General features: G+C 48.2%; 1 protein-coding gene across 1 annotated transcript in view; it reads right to left on the minus strand.

The window, feature by feature from the left end:
- Positions 1-380: 380 nt before the first annotated feature.
- LOC146706796 (uncharacterized) overlaps positions 381-24,417 on the minus strand; it is a 378,960-nt gene continuing 354,923 nt past the window's right edge. Inside the window, exons 7-10 of the mRNA XM_085465048.1 lie at positions 15,909-15,995; positions 6,722-6,794; positions 3,103-3,198; positions 381-1,467 (exon numbers count right to left, since the gene is read on the minus strand). Coding sequence (XP_085321174.1) covers positions 1,319-1,467; positions 3,103-3,198; positions 6,722-6,794; positions 15,909-15,995 — 405 coding nt within the window. The 3' untranslated portion in view covers positions 381-1,318. The remainder of the gene's footprint in view (positions 1,468-3,102; positions 3,199-6,721; positions 6,795-15,908; positions 15,996-24,417) is intronic.

Below are 24,417 nucleotides of genomic sequence, written 5' to 3' on the forward strand. Positions count from 1 at the left end.
TTGTTATTAGTGTCGAGCGTGTCCTCCGCCAGCCCGCTCATTTACTGCTTATCGCTTACACAAACGCCGCCTTATTAAAGCAGATAATGAGTTTAACGCCATGAGCCGGCCAATGGAGCGGAAGCTAATGAAGACATTTATGAGGGTGAAAGAGAGTGAGAGGGTGAGGCGTGTCTGACAGAGCCGGCGCTATCGGCTTCCTTTAAACGACTTCTGTCCCGGTCCGTCAGCGCCACGTTCACAACGGCCCTCCAACGCCAGCAAACCGCTACAGCGTTAGCGATGCACAACAAACCAGTTTATAAGATCAAATGAAGGAGGGTGTTTGGACCGAAGCTCTCTGAGAGAAAATGGAGGAACAGAGTTCAAACAGGTCATATCGAGACATTTTTATTGGGTGAAAACACAGGTACTCTCCAGCTCTGCTCCAGGTAAAAGCCACCTGTCGGGACTAACCGTGGTCACGCGATGCGGGTGTTTTGAGCACAGTCTGGAAGCATCTGCACTTCCTGCATCGACACGTCAGTACTGAGCATCCGATGCCTAGTTCCTGGAATTCTACACCTCTGGATTATTTTGCCTTTGGTTCCTTTAAAGGAGGGGTGGGGAACTCCACCCTGCAGGTTTTAGATCTCAGCCTCGGTCAGCACACCTGAATCGCATGATTAGTTCATTACCAGGCCTCTGGAGAACTCTGAGACATGTTGAGGAGGTCATTTAGCCACATGCAGGACACCGGCCCTCGAGGCCTGGAGTTCCCCACCCCTGCTTTAAAGCAGCAAAAGTCAAAGTGATTCAACACGGTGGGACACATGCATCCTGGTGAAACTCCACACACTTAATCCCTGAGATATGTGAATAAGAAGATTTTCTACATGAAGAGAAAGAAATGTGTAAAATCAGAGCGGTTCTGTGGCTCGCTGCTCAGATTGAATATTTCTGTTGATTCACAGAAAACGTCTGTTTTTATTTTTCTATAAAAACACATTATTACAGTCGAGAGTGAAAAAAATGTAATTCTTTATCTGTTCTTCATCACTTGAGGCAGGTCTTCATCAGCAAACTTCATGTCGTCCTTGGATCTTTGCAAGGCCGATTCTGGCCCGCGGGCCTTATGTTTGACACCTCTGCTTGATGAACCTTGGCTTTAAAATGAGGCCCGCCTTGTGTTCAGGTCTGAGTCTGCTCTTTAAAAGTGACACAGCTCACATCCACCTCCTGCAGCCATCTTTGCCATCTGTGGCTCCAAGCCCAGAAACCCTGCGTGGCCCAAACGGGGACAGAGCGGGTCACCGGGTTTCAGGCAGGGCGATCAACTTTAAACATGGAGGTCCAAGGCGTCGTGGGAGGAGGACTGAGGCGGCGTCCTGAACTCCAGGTTGAGCTGTCCCTGACTGCGAGAGCGAGACAGCAGGAAGGACGGCAGAGCGTAACGCTGCGTCCGCTGACGGCGAACACACCTCCCGCCTGAAAAGAACAAAACACATGACTGAGGTCAAACTTTGACCGAAGCACAGATCTCTTTTTAAAAATTTTTTTATTTGTGTATATATATTTATTATGTATTCATTTAAACGAGTAGTTTCACTCTAATAGAGCTGTATTGGTATGCATTTACACTGCATATATAATCTTTTTTTAAATAGCAGTTTTTTATGTGTCAGTCTCAGATCTCTTTTTTTTTTTTTTTTTATAAACATTATTGTGCAGCACATAAGATCAACAGAACACAGTGTGCTTTGAGGTAGGAGCCAAAAAGGGTGTAGTTTGTGGGTGTGATCACCCGTGTGTACACCTGTGAGCATGGACGCGCTTGTTTTTAAAAGGTTCCTTCATGTAATGATCTGCTAGAGGGTGTGGGGGGGCCACAGCCCCGTCCTCCAGGGCGTGAAGCAGGTATGGAGGAGATCAAAACTCCAGACATCCAGAGGCCCCCAGAACACAAGAGACCAAGGAAGACCAACAGAGGGGCAGCCGCGCCACTGTCCCAGAAAGAGCTGAGGAGAGTCCCAGATGAGGGCTCACTCAGCAGCCGCGGAGCAGAAGCCAGGGGGAGTTGCAGTGACGCGCCCGTGAGCTCCGCCGGCAGCCAGCTGTGCCTGAGTGACCGAGCCCCAGGCCGAGAGGCCGGGGGCACCCCACCTCCAAAGTGGCCCGAGCGAGCCCCAGGCTCCAGGCCCCGACAAGCGGCCGCCAAGGAGTGAGCCGGTGTGTACCTGGACGCCCATCCCCGGACACAAAGAACCACCAACGCACCGATGTCTGAGGGGGTCCGCCACTGGCAGGGGGAGTGGTGGTGGGGGGAGATAGGCCTCCAAACCTTGGAGGGCCTGAGATGTCCCCAGAGAGGTGGCGCCTGACACCCAACCTGACCGAAGCACAGATCTAAACCCTCCTGTTATACTGTCTCTGTGATCGAACAGCAGATGGATCCATCTGCAACCAGAGACACCGAGCTTTGACTGGCTCTGCACACAGAAGAAACTCTCTGTGAGGGGAAATGCACCGACGCCGGCCACTCGCCCACACGGAGAGCGTGAAACAGCCTCCACCTCTGCGACCAGCACGGCCGCTGCAGTCGCTCTCAGATTAGCAAAGGTCTGAAAATATCTTTGCTAATGACACTGAAACAATAATTACTGACTCCACAGACTGTAGGTCATGCTTTTATTGTGAAATACAGATTTGCTTCCTTTGGCGTTATAGAGTTTCCATCTTTATTTTTTAAATGAAAAGAACGACAAAACGCGGTGACTACAGAGAACAGGAGAGAAAACTTCACTAATGAGTAACAGTTAATAATAATAATCCAGAAGCTTCTGTTCTCTGTGATGACTTTAAAGCTTTTTGGACATTAAATATAAGAATTTTAAATTATAACAAAAAGTCATTTTAAAAACCAAACTGCATTCGATTTCTTCACGTCAGTGTATGGGCCGCATGTTTGGGTGATGTGGGCCACTTGCGGCCCCTGAGCCACGAGTTTGAGAGCCTGGTACAGAGTAACTTCACTGGCACAGATGGGCTTCCGTAGCCCATGCAGCATGGTTCTGGTAATGAAAACATAAAAAAAGTGATTCTTATAATAATTGTTGGACAGACCTGACTGAGACTCGGGTTTCTCGAAGATGTCGGCGCTGCCGCTCCAGTACTGAACGGCCGTCTTCCCGTGGTAATCTCTGATGTTGGTTTTAGCATCTGATTAAGACAAAACACGACAGTTTCCTCTGGATTAAAATCATATCGTATTGGCATTGTGTATGGATTCTGTTTGAGTCGATGGAGTCAGACTGACAGGAGTGAACATTCAGAGGTCGTCTTTGCAGGGTTCAAGGAAACGCCGGAAACATATCGAGAGGTACATCTCCATCAGTGAATCCTAAACTCAGGTTTAAATTCACAGGAGGACACTTCAGAGAGTCACGCAGACACAGGAAAGGATGTCAACCTGTATCCCTGCATTTCCTGTCAAGTGAAATGTTCTGTTTAAGCCTTTGTCTTCATATTTACAGCTCGGGGGCGCGGCGGTTTGGCCTGATCTCTAATGAAAGACATCTCAGTTTATTATTGGCTTTTATGTGACAGACTGACAGGAAGCTGTCTGTGTGCTGACGCTGCCCAGCAGGAGATAAAAACTGCTTATTCTGGGGTCATCATTCAGCATTTGTTTCATCAACTAAAAGACAGAAACATGCATCTCTGACAGGAACGTCGCGGATAATAAAGGTTTGTTTTTCCTTCAGTATCTGGATCACTAGGAAATGAGATGTGCAATTCTCTCACAAAGTTTTTCACTTTTAAATGTGACTTCCTCACAGCTCAGAGTCTGTGGGACCCTACATCCACAAAATGGACGGATGGACAGAAGGAGCGAGGGATAGATGTAGGGATGGATGGGTGGATGGATGGATGGATGGTTGGATGGATGTTTGGATGGATGGTGGATGGACAGATGGATGATGGATGGAGGGATGGATGGATGGATGGATGGTGGATGGGGGGATGGATGGATGGATGGATGGATAGACAGATGGATGGATGATGGATGGATGGATAGATGGACAGATGGATGATGGATGGACAGATGGATGATGGATGGACGGATGGATGATGGATGGATGGATGGATATTTGGATGGATGATGGATGGATGGACAGATGGATGATGGATGGATAGATGGACAGATGGATGATGGATGGATGGATGGATGGATGGATATTTGGATGGATGATGGATGGATGGACAGATGGATGATGGATGGATGGATATTTGGATGGATGATGGATGGATAGATGGACAGATGGATGATGGATGGATAGACAGATAGAGAAGAGTAAAGTCTCTGGCTGAAGGTCTTTAGTGAAACATTTTTAAACATGATTTTTCTGAAAGGTGTCTCCAGGAGGAAGCAGTTTGGATCTCTGTGATCTCCACAGATAGGAGGCCTCAGGAAGGCGGTGGGTGATCATTGGAGATTAATAATAACAATAATGGATTGCATTTATATAGCGCTTTTCTAGACACCCAAAGCACTTTACAATTCCACTATTCATTCACTCTCACACGCTGTCAGTCATCCTTAAACAGAGAACTGACAGCTCGCTGTGTTCGGGTGTTAAGCTTTCACATGTAAATGGTAAATGGCCTGTATTTATATAGCGCCTTACTAGTCCCTAAGGACCCCAAAGCGCTTTACACCTCCAATCATCCACACATTCACACACTGGTGATGGCAGCTACATTGTAGCCACAGCCACCCTGGGGCGCACTGACAGAGGCGAGGCTGCCGGACACTGGCGCCACCGGGCCCTCTGACCACCACCAGTAGGCAACGGGTGAAGTGTCTTGCCCAAGGACACAACGACCGAGACTGTCCGAGCCGGGACTCGAACCGGCAACCTTCCGATTACAAGGCGAACTCCCAACTCTTGAACCACGATTGCCACGTGTTTCCTGTTGAAGTTTCTCGTGTCGCTCACATCTATCACTCTGTTTCCATCCTGACTCTTTAGTCGGAAGTGTTTTTAAAATTGGATTTTGAACAGGGATCAAAACATACATCTTCCCAGAGCTCAGAGTGGAACATTTCATATGTTTAACATCATGTTTCACCCCTCTGGTGTCGCTGAAGCAGAGCCTGGGCAGGCTTCAGCACCAGGGTACCAAACATCAGGTGATGAATGCCCTGTGTGTCGTGTTTGCACCAACGCTCTCCTGCAGGCTTTTTGCTGTGGGATGAATATTCCTGCTGAACTTTACTGTTTGATGCCACATTTAAAACTTGGGGAAGTTCAATCAGGACACATGCGGCTCACGGTGATATCCCTTTTGTGGAGGCTGGAGGCTGAACGCAGCAGCTAATGGTTACCGCTGGTAACCGACTCTGGTCATTACAGACTGTTTAACTCCCACTGTCGCTCCACCCACCGGCCTCAGAAGGAGAAACCAAAGCTCGCCTCCACGGCAGCGAGGAGGCCTTTTCCTGAAACCATATCTGCACTCGGAGCACCAGCTGAGTCCGGCTGCTGTAATTTCCCTGGTTTCCAGCTGCTTTCTGGTGTGATTTTCAGGAGCTCTCACTGACGTCCTGCACAGTTTGGCTTCTGCATCGTCTCAGGAGTCTGTGAACTCTGCATGCTAAAATCGAAAACGTGCAAACTCATCGTCTCATCTTCCCTGGCACAGAAACGACAAAGTCCTTAAGGAATCTGGGAGAAGGCTGGAGACCCGTTTATATCCGAGCCACCGGCGTGGGTCAGAAGCTGCAGCAGGTGGAGCTTCACGTGAATACAGTTTGAACTGAAACCGTTTGATTGGCAGCTCAGATCTGCTGATTTCCTGCTGCGTTTTATTTTGGCGGGTTCTCCTCCGTGGCCATATGGAAACATGCTTCGTGTCTGACCCTGCAGACCGTACATGTCGGCGGCCGTTTGCGTGCTCCGACTCACAGCATATGGCAGTCTGTGGCTACAGGGGTTCAAACCGCTGCTCTGCAGGGATCGTCACAAGTCCATCATGAAGCGCCTGGTGGCCTGAAGCGCAGGTGTGCCTCATTAGCTCATTAGCGAACTGCCCGCCTCGCCTCTTCCTGAGGAGGAGGGCGGAGGTGAGCATTTGGACTTGTCAGTCTGAGCGCTGGGTGGGTCTTTTGTCTGGCAGAGGTGATCTGCATCAGTGCTTCTTCACCTCTGCCAGCCTGTGAGGCGTGCAGGAGAACAATCCCTCGCTATTTGATTTGTGGTGTGAATGTCAATTTGAAAACTTCACACGAAGAAAAATCCTCACATGAATCGTGCTTCAGTGGAAAAACAGTCCGGACACGAAGCTGCAGCTTACGGACAGGTCATTGTGATCTTTGGTCTGACTGTTAGCCGCTGCTCTAACTTCTGCTGTTTTAACTTTAATCTGCACATAAACCGACAGACAATTTTAAAAAGTCTGCATGCAGAGCTGGGTGCTGCAATAACGATCTGGGAAAATGAAGCTGAGATGAGATCAGTCTTAGTAAATGTGAAATTTTCATGCTGCTTTTTAATATTCCAAACGATAAACAACGTCTCCTCGTCAGCATCAAGCTCGTCTTCATCAAATATCAGAGACAAGAATGGGGCGGCTGCAGAGTGCAGTGCGACTGTGGCCTTCATCAGTTATTAAAATAATAATGAATTACATTAATGATACTGAACACTGTGATGAAGAGAGGTGGTGAAGGCAGACTCACTCTGAGTGTTGATCAGGGTCTGAACGACGTCCTGGTGTCCGTGAATGGAGGCCAGGTGAAGAGCTGTGTAACCCTGTGAAGATTATCAGCTGTTACCTCATCACTCACAGCTGCAAACACTGAAGCAGCTTCTCGTTAGCTCAGTCGTAGAAGCTATATCACTGTGTAATTGTACACGGTGACTTCACGGACAGGACCTGACAAAGCAAACTACCCGAAACAAACACTAACCTACCACATTTACTCTAAACTACCACAAACAAACACTAAACTACCACATTTACTCTAAACTACCACACAGACCCCAAACTACCGAAAAAAACCCCACTCAACTACCACAAACAAAGGCTAAACGACCACATAGACCCTAAACTCCCACAAAGAAGCACTAAACTACCGAAAACAAACACATAACCACCACAAACAAACACTAAATTACCCGAAACAAACACTAACCTACCACATTTATTCTAAACTACCACAAACATACACTAAACTACCACATTTACGCTAAACTACCACAAACATACACTAAACTACCACATTTACGCTAAACTACCACAAAGACCCTGAACTACCACAAATACTAAACGACCACAAAGACCCTAAACTACCACATAGACCCCAAACTACCAGAAAAAACACACCGAACTACCACAAAGGCTAAACGACCACAAAGACCCTAAACTACCACAAAGAAGCACTAAACTACCACAAATAAACACATAACTGCCACAAATAAAAACTAAATTACCACAAAGACTCGAAACTACCACACAGACCCCACACTCCCAGAAAAACCCCACTCAACTATCACAAACAAAGGCTAAACTACCACAAAGACACCAAACTACCACAAACAAACATTAAACTACCACAAAGACCTTAAACTACCACTTTTACTCTAAACTACCACTGACAAACAACCAGAGACACCAACCACCAAAGATGCAACCCCAGCCCCCTCCCCCCTGACAGACTAATTGGTGGATGGATGGATGGATGTTCAGGTGGATGGATGGATGGTTGAATGGATAGATGGATGGATGGTTGAATGGATAGATGGATGGATGGATGGATGGATGGATGGATGGATGGATGGATGGATGGTTGGATGGCTAGATGGATGGATGGATCGATGGTTGGATGGATGGATGGAGGGATGGTGGATGGAGGGATGGTGGATGGATGGTTGGATGGCTAGATGGATGGATGGATGGATGGATGGATGGATGGTTGGATGGATGGATGGAGGGATGGTGGATGGATGGATGGTTGGATGGCTAGATGGATGGATGGATGGATGGATGGTTGGATGGATGGATGGATGGAGGGATGGTGGATGGATGGATGCGCTGTCTTGTTGTGTTCAGGCTGTGTTTGAGCTGTTTACCTGTTACCATGGTTACTTTTCTACGCACTCACATCAATGCGTGAGCACTTCCTGCCATCAGCAATAACAGCAGCTATTGTTCTCGGTTTCTTTGGAGTCAAGAAGAATCTGTGAGCGTGTCAGTCTGAGCGCTCTGATCACTGACAGATGCTTGTCCACGCTGCTTCCTCTGAGCAGCGAGTGTGTAAAGAGGACGTGAGCATCATTTGTACACTTTAACACAACGAATCCCAGAGGAGGAGCTGCTGTCGGTGCCATAGACAAACAGACGCCCTCTTTGCTGTCACGCCGCCATTTAACGTGCGGTCTGTGACAGCAGACAGTCGTGTTCATTACAAGGACGGGTCTGTAGTTAACGGGCCGTAAACGGGCCTGGAGAACACAGAGACGCCTCGTCGTCACACTCCTGCCGTCCTGTCAGCGCCCTCGCCGCGAGGCGCACGCTTTCCCAGTATCACCTCTAACGATCAGAAGAGGCTCTCTCAGTTTGACTGCTGGATCATGCGCTTCTTTGAACAAACAACAGATAAACACTTATGCGTCACTTTCAGGAAACACGCCATCTGACATTTCGCTGAAAGGTTGAGCTGCTTTTATGTGTTCAGGTGCACTTTGAGCTTCATATCGCAGGTAAAGGCCACCTCAGCAGGAGGTCCTGAGAGCCAAGGAACATCAAGGTGAGGCCTCAGCCTGATCTAAGAAGTGCCAGCGACACCCCAGAGCTGCTCTACGTTTCACTCTCATTAAATGCAACCTGCTAAACCACCTCAGCGCGTATGCTAACCCGTTAACTAACCAGTGTCTGTGAGAGCAGACGGACACATCTGCTCTGAGCTGATTCTATATCTGTGAACAGATCACAGTGAAACACTGCTCTGATGGTGATATCTGTAGCTTAACCACAGTCAGGCAGCTCTTACTGTGACTAACCCGACCCCCACCGTTCCAGCTGTTATCCAGCAGTTACTGGCTGTTATCAGTGGTATTGTTCATCTACAATTATCTACAATGACCTGCTGATAAGTCAGAATTTAACACGAGGCTCAGTTTATCTCAGACAACGACAGGCCTTCTGCTCCACCCTCTGCAGTTTACACATATTCAATAACTGCTGTGGAAGTTTAGCTTCATCAAATGATGCATGGATGGATCCCATTGGCCCATTTACAGCTCGTTTCTATAAATCTATAAATATGGAGTGTTTGATAGAGTTGTATGTGTAGACAGTAGTAAGTATGATTACAGTAATGTCCACAGATACCAGTTTGGAGACGCTCACTCGGCATGTTTCCACGCTCTTCCGCGTTGTCATGGACACAGGTTTACCGGTGGAAATGTCAAACGCAGAGACCCACTACGACTGAAGCAGTCACAACTGAGTTATTTCTACAGTCAGTTTTAGGCGTCTGCTCTTATCGATATAATTCCAGGTCTGCACATCGATAACAGAATTTTGACGTGTTGCAGTCTTTGAATAATGGAGATGTGAGAGTTCAGAAAACTCTGGGGTAAATAAGGTGATGGAAACAACTGCTGATTGATCAGTCTGAACCCATAATTGAATCAGATACAGCGACCTAAAAGTCCACAAAAATCCCTGTTTGATGTTTCGGTAATGCCCTAACCCACCAGCAGGAACAAGACCCAATGCTAGAACATAATAATATACATTATTATTATGAAGCCACTTTATTCGGTTGCATCCTGAACATTAAATGCAGTTTTAGTGGTTTAATGTTCTGCTTGATTTCTCAGAGATGTCCGTGTGTTGGACGTCTCTGACATGTTTATTTATAAACAGGCTTGGGACAGATTTCTCAAATATTTGTGTTTCCTTGTGTTCTTCTGCTCTAATGACAAACACGGATTTATAATAACAGGTCAGAGTAAATGTCAGTGTGGACCTGGCCTGTTTGTGCCACACTTCTGTGAACAGTTATTTATCATAACAGCCATAAAAGACACAAACACGCCCAAACTATGACAAAGACATCAAAAGAAATCTGAGCTCTTCTGACTGAAACAAGCTCCAAGCCTTGCTCCTGTCTCTTTAAGGCCTACTTTCTTCTGATTGACCGACATCTGGAAGCCTGCCGAAGGACAGCACCCGGGTCTCGTGAGCTGTCTGCGCAGGTGGACCTGCACTTGGTGTAGCAGACAGACAAAAACTTCCTTATTTACCCCAGAAAACTTCAGATAGACTCAAAATAACCAGAAGGAGACACAAAGTCTCAGAACACCTTCAAAAATGAAATGAACAGAGAGAGCGCAGACGGCGAGCTGCTGCCAGGTTTCATAGGAAGCGGGATTAAAGAAGCACGCGTCCACACGCTGCTGTGTTTCCTGTCAGAGTTACTGCATCGGAGCAGAGAACGGACACTGCAGACGCTCGAGTGAGAATGATATCAGAGTGCCGGGAACGTGAGCCGAGCTGTCGGGGTGGAGATGCCAGAAGGCGTTTTGTGCGGTGTGCTGCTCTGTGGACTCAAAGGTGACTAAAACACGACTTACCCCCTTCAGAGAGCGGCGAGCGGCATGAGGAGGTCAGAGAAACACAGAGTTAAATTCAGGAGATCAAAGACGGTACCGCTCCGGGCGCTCCGACTGAAGCTCCATCGACTTAAAGAGCGAGACGGCTGATCTGTAGGACCGCTCGTCTCTGTGGAGATCTCAGAAACATACTTACATGCTGGTGAGGAGGATGAGCCGAGAGTGGGGTGAAGAGGCGGGAAAGAAAAACAGAGAAACAGGGCAATGATATCACTGAGGAGGAGGAAGATGTTTAGACCTCACAAACACTTTTTTACACGTGAACAACGTCAGCCTCTTCACCACAGGTGGAGAACTCCAGGCCTCGAGGGCTGGTGTCCTGCAGGATTTAGATGTGTCCTTGATCCATCACAGCTGATTTAAACGGCTAAATGACCTCAACATGTCTTGAAGTTCTCCAGAAGCCTGATAATGAACTAATCATTTGATTCAGGTGTGTTGATACAGGGTGAGATCTAAAACGTGCTTTTCCCCGAGCTCACCACAGCGCCATGTTTTTTTCGTGAACTGCATTAGAGCAGCTTTTAAGATCCAGGTGATTCATAGAAGTCCACCATCCTCTGCTTGGCCACTTTAGGAAGCCTGCCGAGGGGCAGCCCAGTCGAACAACGCGTTTATACTACAGCTGCCCTGTAATAATATCACATTACTGGTGTCTCTACATCATCTCCAATAAATACAACAGCAGTAAGGAAAGGCCTTTAATCATATTTTTAGTGACAAAATGTGAAGCTGATTATTATATTATTATTTCACTAAGATGCCAAATTACAGCTCATGTACTTGGATTCCTGAACAGAAAGACGAGTGTTCTTCAGCTGCTGGGAGGTCATTACTGAGGCCTGCAAACATCCAGGAACACCTCCGAGTTTCCAGGGAGCACAAAGATCTTTGTGGCAGCTGCATCCACAGCAGAGATCCCAGCATGGTTTGGAGGCGTGGGCAGGTTAGTGAAAATCAACGGTATCATGAACAAGAAGGTCGAGTGGAACACGTCCTGGAGCGGAAGTGACCGATCGTGGGCTCAAACACCAACAATCGTTAAAGCTGCGGGGACAATCTGAGCAGGAGAAATGAGTGTGGAGCTAACGGACTCAAAGATCGATGGCTCAAAGGTTTCTTTGGAAGTAAAAAAAAAGCTTTGATGACGTTTCTTGGTTATCTTTCCATCATGGACAACCCCTGTCACCCCATGCACACCCCCATGATGGACCATCGGAGCAAACGCAGCAAAAGACTCATCGCCCCGAAATGCAGAACTGACTGCCACAGTAAATCCAATAAGACTGTTTATCTCTTCCTCACTCTGTAGGTGATTTTCCTGAGACTTACCAATGTTATTCTGTTCCCTCTCAGACCGTGCAACAGTACCTTGTTTCATCCCCCATCATACTCTGCTACTCCCTTTATTCTATTGCACATTACTGTCACTTTCTAGAATCGCCTGCACTGATAGTTCAGTTATTTATTCTCCAGGATAGAGTTATATATATTACTTCGTTAGAGTTATTTGATACTATGTCTTGCACTATCCTACTGCATATTACTGTACACTACTATTCTTATTGTATATATTGTATATATTGTATATCTTATTCATCTGTTCCTCTGTCTCTCCTGCTGCTCTGAACATGTACATGACAAAAGAATAGGGATGGGTATCGTTTAGGTTTTATCCGATACCGGTGCCAAATCGGTACTTTTGAAACGGTGCCGGTGCTCAAACGGTGCTTAAAGAATGGAGAACACAAAATTGGTCCTAAAACCTCTCATGCTCAGCTGTTTTTTGTAAAAAGATAACAATGTTAGCCTTTTCTGCAGCTATGGGGCATATATGGTATCACTCTTGGCTGGAAGCAGTGCTTAAACAATGGAAAAAACACAAACTTTGTCCAAAAACCTCTCATGTTTAGCTGTTTCCCTCTTTTTCTTTGGTCATTTTAGCCTTTTTGGCCAGGGTGAAGGGAGTATCTGCCATCAAACAAGAAGACAGCCGCATGTAGCTATGATGATGTTTGCTAGTTCACCTTACATGCATTAATGTAATAACATGGTTAGCCTACTCAACGTAAATTACACACGAACAACATTAAGCTACTCACGCAGAGAAGAACGGCTGCTGCCATCATCATCCGTCATCATTTCTGCTACACCGGCAGGGCTAGGGGCCAGGACTCCATTCTTCGGGTTTTTGGGGGATGTTGCTCCGGGTCCGATAACAGGCACCACACCCGCAGTAGATGTGCTCGGTGTGAGGTCTCGCAGCAAGCTATCAAATACGGCGCATTTCTCGGCTTTTTAAAAAAACGCTATGCGTCGCCAGGTGTTTCATCAGATTCGAGGTGTTACCTCCTTTGACAGCATCACAGTATCAGCTTAAAGCACTTGTTGCTGCTGAGTTTGCATCTTTTGCTGTGAAGTACAGCCAGACTTTGACCGCTTCGCCTTGGACATTTTTAATCTGTAGCTCTGCTCTAAAAGAACGTACGTACCTGGACCCGCCTACTATCCTCGGAAACGTAAAATGATTGGCTAGAATCTAAAGTGTATCACAGCTCAGGAAAAAAAAGCACCGAAATAAAGCACCGAAATGTGCGCTGCTTTTCGGTCTGGTTACTACCGTTTATGTCAGAACCGACACCGGTACCCATCCCTACAAAAGAATTTCCCTCGGGATAAATAAAGTCATTCTTATTCTTATTATCTGTGAATAAGCACTGTTAGCTGCTCTGTGCTCTTGTTTGTGTGACCAGAAGGGGGGCACATACCTCGGCAGGAAGCAAGTGAAAATCCCCTGCATGCAAAAACATTTTAATACTGGTGATTGTATAATCTCTTCTAAGGCAGCTATAAGGCACCTGCCCCCCAGCTGCCCCCCTGTAGAGCCACCCCTGGTGACCTGGCTACTTTGTCCCACATTTACGTCTAATATGAAAATTCAACATATTTAACAGGGAAACAGCTTTTTTTTCGTATTCACAAAAATCTTCCTGACATTTGGGGCTTTGCTGTTTCCTCCACAGTTAATTAACCACCCGCTCTCATCCAGCCGTGATTTTACGGCATGACAGAAGCACGCAGGTGTCCTCACAAGAAATCTGTTTGAATGAATAAAAGCGGTTTTATTTATTTTCATTTAATTCATGAAATGAATAATAATTGTATTTCAGCGCACAGTTTAAATCGGCCTTGTTTCCTCCTCTCGGAGCAGCACCGAGGCGAGCGTTTACGCGGCTGCAGGAACATCCATCAGCGAAGCGCCGAAGCCTCCAGATCGTTACCTGAAGCGCGAGCGCTCCTCGGCTCGCGATGCCGTGCTATGGATTATTGATTTTTGATTTGCTGGCCGCTCGAGCTGAGGGCCTTTTTATCAGAGCCATTACCTCCTTAACGATCAGAGACAAAAGTTAATTATGTAATTATGGAGCCAATAAGTGACGTGTCTGCTCCGCTTTGTGCTGCTGAGGCTGAAACATTATCTCCTGTGTGCACATGATCGGCAGCGGCGGGCGGAGGCAGCAGATTAACGCTCACACAGGCAGATGCTAAATTGAATTCTCTGGACCCACGGCTGTCTGGGAAGCCATTAAGTAATCTCAACATTGGCCCTCTTGAATCACTCTTGAATCACTAAAAATCACTCTGCGCACGCTCTCTTTTATTGACTGTGAAAGAAAAGAAACAAACACGCGCCGCAAGCATTTACGAGGGAATGAAGTGGGAACAATCTGCTGACACAAATATGGGTTATTCTCCCTCTCGTTGCTCCGTCTGTGGCCGTGGAGTTTATAACTCGTCTAGTTAAATGACGGCTTTAACTCTTCTGATTCGGAGGATTGTGATTGGCTCCTGTGGTTTGGAGGACTCTGCTCTTCAACTGCCCTCAAAGTAATCGAGTATTTTTCAGTTCAGCTTTGGGACTTATTCTAAAGTTTTCCAGCTTCACATGAGGATGTTTAGTGCCACGGTGTGATATCCATCCCGTCCATGCAGGTCCAGTAAAACCTGCAGGAAGCGAGTGAACACGCCCTCTGCAGAGGGAGCCCGGTGAGGTCACAGGGTTACTTAAACCACTCCTCGGTGGCGGGGTCTCCGTGGTGGTCCACCCAGACTGCTCTGGGTCACGTCTCTGCTCCATCACCTAGATGTCAGGCCCGGCGGAGTCAGTGAAGGGGTGGAGGCTCTTTGCTTCATCAGGTGGTGATCTCCAGCTCACAGTGGGACAGTCTGCAGCTAAGCCTCTCCACCCCCCAACCGCCCTTCTGGTCCTCAGCTGGATCGTCCTTCCCACCCTCGCCTGTGACCACCACAGTGATGAGCTTCCTGTGGAGGGTGGCTGGGCTCAGCCTTGGCGGAGGGAGAGGCCACACCTCCCCAAATCTGATTCTTCCTGCGGTTTCTTCCTGTTAAAGGGAGTTTTTCCTTCCCGCTGTCACCAAGTGCTTGCTCGCAGGGGGTCATGTGATTGGTGGTTTTCTGTATTATTGTCGGGTCTTTACCTTGCAATATAAAGTACGTCAAGGTGACGGTTAAAACTGAGTTGAGTGATTCCCACAGGCTGTCAGCGAGTGCAGATTACATTTAGGCGATAACACTTTACAATGAAGTAAGGACTTCCTGTTTTATAGCTGAACGCAGCTCAGGTATCAGGAGGTTATCATTATCTACGTCTCTGTGCTGATTTGTTTTCTTATTGAGGAATCACTTTTCAAATCTGCGACTGGTGTTTTGAGATGAATTAAACTCTTAAAAACTGCTGTAAAAAATGACCTTAGGGCTTAAATTAAACCAAATTAAAGAGCGAGCTTTCCTCGGTGAGCTGCAGCAGAAGCAGGAGGAGGGTGACGGCTGAAAAACGCCAGCCTGTTTGCCACTCGTCAGCAGGTTAACGCTCTGAACTTCACACACGATGCAGTAATTGGAGGGGAAAGGCCTCATGGGGCGTCCACTGAACTGGAGGTTAAGGGAGAGCGCGAGAGATTTAACTGGATAGTCATAAAGCCCCTGCAGGCTTGGCAGGAAGGAGAGAGAGCAGTACAGCTGCAGTGAGGCGCTGATATGTGAGAGAAGCAGAGGCCTTTATTTTGGCGGTTTAGGCTGATGTATTATTGGCAGACTGACACTGATTCTCCTGTACACGTGCGCTTCAGTTCAGCCCTGATAGTTTCTTAGATTAATCTTCAATGTGCAGTTTATAAACAACATCAGTCCTGAGCGCTGCACACACACCAAACACACACTCACTGATCTGACGTTGACGTCGGCTCCAGAGTGAAGCATCATGTCCACGGCATCCTCACGGCCGTGCCTGGCTGCCCAGTGAAGCGCCGTCTGAAAACACACACACGTCTGGTTTACTATCTTTGTGGGGACATTACATTGACATAATGCTTTCCCTAACCCGTACCCTAAACCTAACCATATCCTAATTGTAACCCTGACACTAAAACCACATTTTGAGTCTCAGAAAAGTCTTCAAACTCATGGGGACAGCACTTTGTCCCCATAATGACTGTTTGTCCTAGGGATGGGTATTGATAAGATTTTCATGATTCCGATTCCATTTTCGATTCTGTTTAACGATTCGATTCTTTATCGATTCTTTAAAAAAAAAAGGAGAACACTAAGGTTGATTAGCTTAGAACTTTGTTTTATATCTTCTCTTTGGACAAGACAGACATTTAGGAGTAACATGGCCTTACAAACCCAACAGTGAGATCTCAAGAGATCCAGCCTACGGCTCTTCAATGGGGTGTCACAGGGTCCCCAGGAAAAAAAATTGTAAATGTAAAATAATAAAATAAATATTCTTCTGTAGCAATAACAAAGTATAACATCAATTATTCAGTAGCAATTACACAAGAATATTCAGTAATGTCCCCGCCTACAATTAAACACACTTACTGAAAATCATCTGCTGTGGCAAACGGGTGCAAACCTTTGACCACAAACTGAGTCACTGCTCGGTGACGTTCGTCTATCCTGCCTGAAAGGAGACGCTACCGGCAGACTGCAGCGAGAACTGCCAGCATCTGAGCCAGACTCTGTCTCATCATGGTCACTAAATGCACAGTAATGGCAGGTTTGTAATAAGGCAGATCGCGCTAACATAATATGCTGTTAGTTGATTATTTACCTGCCGCATTAACGGGAGAGGACGTGCAAACGTTACCGCTGCTGTTGGGTTGAGATTCACGAGTCCGGAGCGAATTAAAAACACGACATTCTGTCATGGTCCGCGGCCCGGCGTCCGGGGTGCTGCTGGGATGTCCACGCCCACGAGCGTGGCTGCTAACCCCACACCTGCATCCCATCCCAGGCGATCACCAGGTGGACTATTTAATCCTGCCCTACCTGCTGCTCCACGCCAGTCCGTAGTCGCCTCTCAGCGGTAACGTACGCCTGCGGGAAAAGAACTCGTATGACAAACTCTCCATTGGACCTAACACTGTTTTTTTTTCCCTGTGTACCCAGATCACAACTCGGCGTGTTTTTGTTTTCGAGCCACCTGCCTGTCCACCTGTCCACCTGTCCGCCTGAGATTTGGTTCACATTCAGCTTCGCCGTCTCGACCCCTTTTGGAGCTCCACCCCCCTCTGGTTCACTCGGCCCGGCTATCACCCCTCTCACAGCCCCGCTCTCGGCGTTCCCTGTGCGGTCCCTCGGTTTCTTCTGGTTTCATACGTTGTTTTTCTGGCTACCCTCACGGGACACCTTTAGTTGCAATAAAAATTACTTTCTTTATTCGCTCCTACCCTAGTGTGTGTGTTCTGCTACTGGGTCCTGCCTACGCTCGGAACTTCGGTTCATGACACATTCATTTAAGGTCATCGTGTGTTTTGTGAGCAAACGCTTTTGCATATTCGTAGTGTTTCCTCCCTTAAATGAAATATCTACTTTGCAAGTATTGCAAGTTGCCCTGTTGTCATCCGTTCTCGTAAAGTGTAACCAAACTTTTGAGTGTTAGGCGCCGTGTTTCCTGCCAGGTAAATGACGCTCCGCAACATGGTGACGTCATTCGGGGCGACTGGAATCGATAAGGGAATCGTTTGCAAAAATGGCAAACGATTCCAAGGAACTGAAACAGTAGGAACCGGTTCTCAACAAGAACCGGGTTTCGATACCCATCCCTAGTTTGTCCCCACAAGTATTGTGGCATGACAATTTTCTGTCCTCACAAAACTATCTAAACATGCACACACACACACACACACGCACACACGCACACACACACACACACACACACACACACTGTGAAAGTCTGATGATTTTCAGTTTGAGCAAGCTCTTCTATTTCCACCTCCCCCTTCCTGATCCTGGCTCTCTTCCTGCTAAAAAGCAGTTCTTCCTTCCCACTGTCACCAAGTGCTGCTCGTACATTGTAGTTGGAATTTTCTAATAAAATCGCTGTTGGGTCCATTTTCTGCTACATAACGTCTAACCGCCTTTCAGAAACCCAAGGTCACCTTACAAAGAACACAATTAATAAAAGGAACAGTAGTGATAAAATACATCAAATAAGTTAAAATTACAAAACAGAGCGTGACAACAGATAAAATCAGCATTAAAGCGAATAAGCCAGTTTAAACAGATGTGTTTTGAGCTGTGTCTTAAGTACAGAGAGGGAGTCAATATTTCTTAGTGCAGGAGGAAGAGAGTTCGAGAGCCGAGGAGCAGAGCGACTGAAAGCTCTGCTCCCCACAGTGATGAAGTGTGAGGATGGAACGGTAAGATGATGATCTGAGAGGGCGGGAAACAGTGGTGATATGGAGCAGGTCACACAAATATGCAGGAGCAGATTTATGGACACACTTGTATGTAAGAAGTAAGATTTTAAAGTTTATCCTGGTTTCTACGGACAACCAGTGAAGCTGCTGAAGAACTGGGGTAATATGAGCTCTTGACGGAGTGCAAGTTATGACCCGAGCTGCAGAGTTTTGAAGAAGTTGGAGTTTATGAAGGGACTTTTTAGGGAGAGCAAATAGGAGGAATTAGTAGAGTCCATGTGAGTAAACTGGTGGCACAGCTGTGGATGCATATAAGGCAAAACACAGAGCCTGTTTCTGTGACATGGGAACATCAAGAGATGTCAACAAAACACCAGGAACAGAACTGTGGAGCTCCATAAGTGTGGCTCAGTTTGAATACAATTTGGTGCCATTTACAATTAAGAAATACAGACAGTTTCTCTCTTTACTCTTAAAGTTAACAAATATGTTTTTATATTTATCTAAAAAATAAACATTTAGTCTGATTTGATGTTACAATTAAAAAAGTGTTTTGATCTGAAGGGTAAATATCTGGTTTCCACTGTATATTTGATGATTGTCAGCACAAAGAGGGAGAGAGAGGAGCAGAGAGAGAGAGGAACAGAGAGGGAGAGGAACAGAGAGGGAGAGGAACAGAGAGGGAGAGAGAGAGAGGAACAGAGAGGGAGAGAGAGAGAGAGAGAGAGGAACAGAGAGAGAGAGAGAGGAGCAGAGAGAGAGAGGAACAGAGAGAGAGAGAGAGGAACAGAGAGGGAGAGAGAGAGAGAGAGAGAGGAGCAGAGAGAGAGAGGAACAGAGAGGGAGAGGAACAGAGAGAGAGAGAGAGGAGCAGAGAGAGAGAGGAACAGAGAGGGAGAGAGAGAGAGAGAGAGAGGAACAGAGAGAGAGAGAGAGGAGCAGAGAGAGAGAGGAACAGAGAGGGAGAGGAACAGAGAGGGAGAGAGAGGAACAGAGAGAGAGAGGAACAGAGAGGGAGAGAGAGGAACAGAGAGAGAGAGGAACAGAGAGAGAGAGAGAGAGAGGAACAGAGAGAGAGAGGAGCAGAGAGGGAGAGGAACAGAGAGGGAGAGAGAGAGAGGAGCAGAGAGAGAGAGAGAGGAGCAGAGAGAGAGAGGAACAGAGAGGGAGAGAGAGGAACAGAGAGAGAGAGGAACAGAGAGGGAGAGAGAGGAGCAGAGAGAGAGAGGAACAGAGAGAGAGAGAGAGAGAGAGGAACAGAGAGAGAGAGGAGCAGAGAGGGAGAGAGAGAGAGGAACAGAGAGAGAGAGGAACAGAGAGGGAGAGAGAGAGAGGAGCAGAGAGAGAGAGAGAGGAACAGAGAGGGAGAGAGAGGAGCAGAGAGAGAGAGGAACAGAGAGAGAGAGAGAGAGAGAGAGAGAGAGGAACAGAGAGAGAGGGAGAGGAACAGAGAGAGAGAGGAACAGAGAGAGAGAGAGAGGAACAGAGAGGGAGAGGAGCAGAGAGGGAGAGAGAGGAGCAGAGAGAGAGAGGAACAGAGAGAGAGAGAGAGAGAGAGAGAGGAACAGAGAGAGAGAGAGAGAGAGAGAGAGGAACAGAGAGGGAGAGAGAGGAGCAGAGAGAGAGAGGAACAGAGAGAGAGAGAGAGAGAGAGAGAGGAACAGAGAGAGAGAGAGAGGAGCAGAGAGGAGAGGAACAGAGAGAGAGAGAGAGGAGCAGAGAGAGAGGGAGAGGAACAGAGAGAGAGAGGAACAGAGAGAGAGAGAGAGGAGCAGAGAGAGAGGGAGAGGAACAGAGAGAGAGAGGAACAGAGAGAGAGAGGAGCAGAGAGGGAGAGGAGCAGAGAGAGAGAGAGAGAGAGAGAGAGAGAGAGAGGAACAGAGAGAGAGGGAGAGGAACAGAGAGAGAGAGGAACAGAGAGAGAGAGAGAGGAGCAGAGAGGGAGAGGAGCAGAGAGGGAGAGAGAGGAACAGAGAGAGAGGGAGAGGAGCAGAGAGAGAGAGAGAGGAGCAGAGAGAGAGAGAGGGGAGCAGAGAGGGAGAGGAGCAGAGAGAGAGAGAGAGGAGCAGAGAGGGAGAGGAACAGAGAGAGAGAGGAACAGAGAGAGAGAGAGAGGAACAGAGAGGGAGAGGAACAGAGAGGGAGAGAGAGGAGCAGAGAGGGAGAGGAGCAGAGAGGGAGAGGAACAGAGAGGGAGAGGAACAGAGAGAGAGAGAGAGGAGCAGAGAGAGAGAGGAACAGAGAGGGAGAGGAACAGAGAGAGAGAGAGAGGAACAGAGAGGGAGAGAGAGGAACAGAGAGGGAGAGGAACAGAGAGAGAGAGAGAGGAGCAGAGAGGGAGAGGAACAGAGAGGGAGAGAGAGGAGCAGAGAGGGAGAGGAGCAGAGAGGGAGAGGAACAGAGAGGGAGAGGAACAGAGAGAGAGAGAGAGGAGCAGAGAGAGAGAGGAACAGAGAGGGAGAGGAACAGAGAGAGAGAGAGAGGAACAGAGAGGGAGAGGAACAGAGAGGGAGAGAGAGGAACAGAGAGGGAGAGGAACAGAGAGAGAGAGAGAGGAGCAGAGAGGGAGAGGAACAGAGAGGGAGAGAGAGGAACAGAGAGGGAGAGGAACAGAGAGAGAGAGAGGAGGAGCAGAGAGGGAGAGGAACAGAGAGGGAGAGGAACAGAGAGGGAGAGAGGAGCAGAGAGGGAGAGGAACAGAGAGAGAGAGGAACAGAGAGAGAGAGAGAGGAGCAGAGAGGGAGAGGAACAGAGAGAGAGAGGAACAGAGAGAGAGAGAGAGGAACAGAGAGGAGAGAGAGAGAGAGAGAGGAGCAGAGAGAGAGAGGAACAGAGAGAGAGAGAGAGGAACAGAGAGAGAGAGAGAGGAGCAGAGAGGGAGAGGAACAGAGAGAGAGAGAGGAGCAGAGAGGGAGAGGAACAGAGAGAGAGAGGAACAGAGAGAGAGAGAGAGGAGCAGAGAGGGAGAGGAACAGAGAGGGAGAGGAACAGAGAGAGAGAGAGGAGCAGAGAGGGAGAGGAACAGAGAGAGAGAGGAACAGAGAGAGAGAGAGAGGAACAGAGAGGGAGAGGAACAGAGAGAGAGAGGAACAGAGAGAGAGAGAGAGGAACAGAGAGGGAGAGAGAGAGAGAGAGAGGAGCAGAGAGAGAGAGGAACAGAGAGAGAGAGAGAGGAACAGAGAGAGAGAGGAACAGAGAGAGAGAGAGAGGAGCAGAGAGAGAGAGGAACAGAGAGAGAGAGAGAGGAACAGAGAGAGAGAGGAACAGAGAGAGAGAGAGAGGAGCAGAGAGAGAGAGGAACAGAGAGAGAGAGAGAGAGGAACAGAGAGAGAGAGGAACAGAGAGAGAGAGAGAGAGAGGAGCAGAGAGAGAGAGGAACAGAGAGGAGAGAGAGGAACAGAGAGAGAGAGGAACAGAGAGAGAGAGGAACAGAGAGAGAGAGAGGAGCAGAGAGAGAGAGAGGAGCAGAGAGAGAGAGGAGCAGAGAGAGAGAGGAACAGAGAGAGAGAGGAACAGAGAGAGAGAGAGGAGCAGAGAGAGAGAGGAGCAGAGAGAGAGAGGAACAGAGAGGAGAGAGAGAGAGAGAGAGAGAGAGGAACAGAGAGAGAGGGAGAGGAACAGAGAGAGAGAGGCACAGAGAGAGAGAGAGAGGAGCAGAGAGAGAGAGGAACAGAGAGAGAGAGAGAGAGGAACAGAGAGGGAGAGGAACAGAGAGAGAGAGGAACAGAGAGAGAGAGGAACAGAGAGAGAGAGAGAGAGAGGAGCAGAGAGAGAGAGGAACAGAGAGAGAGAGGAACAGAGAGGAGAGAGAGGAGCAGAGAGAGAGAGGAACAGAGAGGGAGAGAGAGGAGCAGAGAGGGAGAGGAGCAGAGAGGGAGAGGAACAGAGAGGGAGAGGAACAGAGAGAGAGAGAGAGGAGCAGAGAGAGAGAGGAACAGAGAGGAGAGGAACAGAGAGAGAGAGAGGAACAGAGAGGGAGAGGAACAGAGAGGGAGAGAGAGGAACAGAGAGGGAGAGGAACAGAGAGAGAGAGAGAGGAGCAGAGAGGGAGAGGAACAGAGAGGGAAGAGAGGAACAGAGAGGGAGAGGAACAGAGAGAGAGAGAGAGGAGCAGAGAGGGAGAGGAACAGAGAGGAGAGGAACAGAGAGGGAGAGAGGAGCAGAGAGGGAGAGGAACAGAGAGAGAGAGGAACAGAGAGAGAGAGAGAGGAGCAGAGAGGGAGAGGAACAGAGAGAGAGAGGAACAGAGAGAGAGAGAGAGGAACAGAGAGGGAGAGAGAGAGAGAGAGAGGAGCAGAGAGAGAGAGGAACAGAGAGAGAGAGAGAGGAACAGAGAGAGAGAGAGAGGAGCAGAGAGGGAGAGGAACAGAGAGAGAGAGAGGAGCAGAGAGGGAGAGGAACAGAGAGAGAGAGGAACAGAGAGAGAGAGAGAGGAGCAGAGAGGGAGAGGAACAGAGAGGGAGAGGAACAGAGAGAGAGAGAGGAGCAGAGAGGGAGAGGAACAGAGAGAGAGAGGAACAGAGAGAGAGAGAGAGGAGCAGAGAGAGAGAGGAACAGAGAGAGAGAGGAACAGAGAGAGAGAGAGAGGAACAGAGAGGGAGAGAGAGAGAGAGAGAGGAGCAGAGAGAGAGAGGAACAGAGAGAGAGAGAGAGGAACAGAGAGAGAGAGGAACAGAGAGAGAGAGAGAGGAGCAGAGAGAGAGAGGAACAGAGAGAGAGAGAGAGGAACAGAGAGAGAGAGGAACAGAGAGAGAGAGAGAGGAGCAGAGAGAGAGAGGAACAGAGAGAGAGAGAGAGAGGAACAGAGAGAGAGAGGAACAGAGAGAGAGAGAGAGAGAGGAGCAGAGAGAGAGAGGAACAGAGAGGAGAGAGAGGAACAGAGAGAGAGAGGAACAGAGAGAGAGAGGAACAGAGAGAGAGAGAGGAGCAGAGAGAGAGAGAGGAGCAGAGAGAGAGAGGAGCAGAGAGAGAGAGGAACAGAGAGAGAGAGGAACAGAGAGAGAGAGAGGAGCAGAGAGAGAGAGGAGCAGAGAGAGAGAGGAACAGAGAGGGAGAGAGAGAGAGAGAGAGAGAGAGGAACAGAGAGAGAGGGAGAGGAACAGAGAGAGAGAGGCACAGAGAGAGAGAGAGAGGAGCAGAGAGAGAGAGGAACAGAGAGAGAGAGAGAGAGGAACAGAGAGGGAGAGGAACAGAGAGAGAGAGGAACAGAGAGAGAGAGGAACAGAGAGAGAGAGAGAGAGAGGAGCAGAGAGAGAGAGGAACAGAGAGAGAGAGGAACAGAGAGAGAGAGAGAGGAGCAGAGAGAGAGAGGAACAGAGAGAGAGAGGAACAGAGAGAGAGAGGAACAGAGAGAGAGAGAGAGAGGAACAGAGAGAGAGAGAGAGGAACAGAGAGAGAGAGGAACAGAGAGAGAGAGAGAGAGAGGAACAGAGAGAGAGAGGAACAGAGAGAGAGAGGAACAGAGAGAGAGAGAGAGAGAGGAGCAGAGAGAGAGAGGAACAGAGAGAGAGAGGAACAGAGAGAGAGAGAGAGGAGCAGAGAGGGAGAGGAACAGAGAGAGAGGAGGAACAGAGAGAGAGAGGAACAGAGAGAGAGAGAGAGAGGAACAGAGAGAGAGAGAGAGGAACAGAGAGAGAGAGGAACAGAGAGAGAGAGAGAGGAGCAGAGAGGGAGAGGAACAGAGAGAGAGAGAGGAGCAGAGAGGGAGAGGAACAGAGAGAGAGAGGAACAGAGAGAGAGAGAGAGGAGCAGAGAGGGAGAGGAACAGAGAGAGAGAGGAACAGAGAGAGAGAGAGGAGCAGAGAGAGAGAGGAACGAGAGAGAGAGAGGAACAGAGAGAGAGAGAGAGGAACAGAGAGAGAGAGGAACAGAGAGAGAGAGAGGAGCAGAGAGGAGAGGAACAGAGAGAGAGAGGAACAGAGAGAGAGAGAGAGGAGCAGAGAGAGAGAGGAACAGAGAGAGAGAGAGAGAGGAACAGAGAGAGAGAGGAAGAGAGAGAGAGAGAGGAACAGAGAGAGAGGGAACAT

The sequence above is a fragment of the Copadichromis virginalis genome, linkage group LG7 (assembly GCF_057382275.1).
Source record: "Copadichromis virginalis isolate Kocher_CV1m ecotype Utaka linkage group LG7, C_Virginalis_male_GT1.1, whole genome shotgun sequence".
NCBI lineage: Eukaryota > Metazoa > Chordata > Actinopteri > Cichliformes > Cichlidae > Copadichromis > Copadichromis virginalis.